Source organism: Babylonia areolata, chromosome 28 (assembly GCF_041734735.1).
Source record: "Babylonia areolata isolate BAREFJ2019XMU chromosome 28, ASM4173473v1, whole genome shotgun sequence".
Lineage (NCBI taxonomy): Eukaryota > Metazoa > Mollusca > Gastropoda > Neogastropoda > Buccinidae > Babylonia > Babylonia areolata.
Window position 1 is genome coordinate 14,535,828 of NC_134903.1, and position 2,500 is coordinate 14,538,327.

Here is a 2,500-nt window from a genome sequence, read left to right on the forward strand (position 1 = left end):
AATGACTGAAAAGGAAGAAGAAGGAGGAGGAGAAGGAGGAGGAGAAGAAGAAGAAAAAAAAGAAGAAAAATCCAAACAGACTCGGAAGACAGAATGAGCAGTGTTCACAACAAGGCGTGGACGTTCCACTTCGTCCGTCAGTCATTCACACAGAGAGAGAGAGAGAGAGAGAGAGAGAGAGAGGAGTGGAAGGGGAAGAAGTGAGGAGGATGTTGCTGGGAAAAAAAACCAAACTGAAACTGACCAGCCGCCGTGGCGAAGTGGTTAGCGTCACGGACTGACGGCTGGGAGGACGCGGGTTCGAATCCCAGCGGAGGTGGGTTTTTCGGCCCGTGGCCGGCTCTTACCCAAAGTTGAGTGTGCATTTTAATAATTTGGGTGTGTTGCTCAAATTACCTGACTAACACTGCAAGTGTCTGTATCTCTCGGGCCTGGTTAACGCCGGGATATCATTATGAAAGGAAGCGTAGAGTACAACCTTGTCACGTAGTCCCAAACCAAAATGGACCTCCATAGCAGCATCGTCATCGTCATCGTCATCCTCCTCCTCCTTCATCATCATCAATATAAACAAAACAGTCTCAAAAGTCTGTAGCCTTTCATGCCCTGCTCTCATGGTGATCTCAGTTTTGATACCCCTCCACTTTTGTGCTTGGGGTGATTCCTGTCAATGTCTTCAGTGTCGGCAGATTCATTGGGGGCTGTTGTTGGAGGGACGTGGTGGCGGTGTCCACTCTGGGAGGGACGCTCACTCAGTCTGCCTCCGCGACTAAGCCATTATTGTCTTTAGTAGGGGGCTTAGTAGGTGGTGTCCTAAGTACGTTGCATCAGAACAGGCACCACTGAACACCACCGAAGTGACTCAGCAGTAGTGCAAGGTCTCTTCTGGTGTGTGGTCTCCTGGCGACCAAATATCGATGGTTCCCTGCGGACTGCCGACGCTGGAACTGTGACGGACGAACCCGGGGCGTAGCCGTGTATGGGGGAATCTAAATAAACGGCGTGGGAGCAATGCCACTGAAATGGTGCAGATGATGGGGCAGCAAAAAAAAAAAAAAAAAAAACAACTGAAACTGTGCCTCAGGTTCAGAGTACGGGCTGAAGCTGACCCTGAACGTGGAGCAGTATGAATACATGCCCGGGCCACACGACGCCGCAGGAATCAAACTCCTACTCCACGACGGGAAAGAGTACCCAGGAGTGGCGGAGCTGGGTCTGGCCATACCCACGGGTACCCATGCCTACGTTGGAATACAGGTGGTACAGGTGAGTTGTTTGTTGTGGGAGGTAGGCGGTGGGGTGGGGGGGGGGGGGTGAGGGGGGTTGTGTAAGTGTAGACTTTGTGTGGGGGGCGGGGGGTGGAGGCGTGTGTTTGGGGGGGGGAGGGGGGGGTAGTTTGTGTTGTTGTTGTTGTGTGTGTGTGTGTGTGTGTGTGTGTGCTGTTTTGCTTGTTGTTGTTGGTGGTGGTGGTGTGTGTGTGTGTGTGTGTGTGTAGTTTGAGTGTGTGTGTTGGGTTGGGTGTGGGTGTGTGAGTGCGTTATGTGTGTGTGTGTAGTTTGAGTGCGTGTGTGAGAGTAGTTTATTGTTGGGTGTGTGTGTTTGGGTGTGTGTGTGTTGTATATATATATATATATATATATATGTATGTATATGTATATATATGTGTGTGTGTGTGTGTGTGTGTTTCTCTTTGTTAACGCCTGGTTGTAACGTTGTGTAGTGATGAACAGCAACAGCCTTATAATATATATCATAAGAATACACGTATCTTAAGGGTTGTGTTGTCGTTGTTGCTGCTGCTGCTACTGCTGCTGCTGCTGTTGGTTTTCCTTGTTTTGGTCTTAATCTTCCTTGGATGGAGCATCAGTTATCTACATGCTGTATGTGAAATTGACACAAGGCTTTTCATTCGTTTGCCCAGAGCCTGCCAAAAAAAATCGATAGCAACTGGCACCAGTCGTCAGCTTATTCAGAGAGAGCGTGTGTGTGTGTGTGTGTCGATGGCAACTGGCACCGGTCGTCAGCTTATTCAGAGAGCGTGTGTGTGTGTGTGTGTGTGTGTGTGTGTGTCGATGGCTTTGGTCGTCAGCTTATTCAGAGGGCGTGTGTGTGTGTGTGTTTGTGTCTGTGTATGAGTGTGCGTGCGTGTGTGTCTGCCTGCGTGCGTGCGTGTGTATGTGTGTGTGTGTGCTTCGCGCGCACGCGCGGGCGCGCTTGCTTGCAGATCGAAAACCTGCCTAAGCCTCATGGGGACTGTGCCAGCCTCAGCTCTCCGTACTACAGCGACTACTCCCCAGACAACTGCCAGCTGGCCTGTCTCACCGATTACGTCACGCAGACCTGCGGCTGTCGTCATCACCACATGCCTCAGAAGGGAGGTAAGTTTTGGTGTGACGTCACGCAGACTTGTGGATATTGTCATCACCACATGCTGCAGAAGGGAGGGGGGGGGGTAAGTTTTGGTTTTGACGTCACGCAGACCTGTGGCTATCGTTGCGTC

The 2,500-nt window shown here is 50.9% G+C and overlaps 1 protein-coding gene across 1 annotated transcript in view; it reads left to right on the forward strand.

The window, feature by feature from the left end:
* LOC143301990 (uncharacterized) overlaps positions 1–2,500 on the forward strand; it is a 44,133-nt gene that overhangs the window by 15,773 nt on the left and 25,860 nt on the right. Inside the window, exons 5-6 of the mRNA XM_076616473.1 lie at positions 1,085–1,266; positions 2,225–2,378. Coding sequence (XP_076472588.1) covers positions 1,085–1,266; positions 2,225–2,378 — 336 coding nt within the window. The remainder of the gene's footprint in view (positions 1–1,084; positions 1,267–2,224; positions 2,379–2,500) is intronic.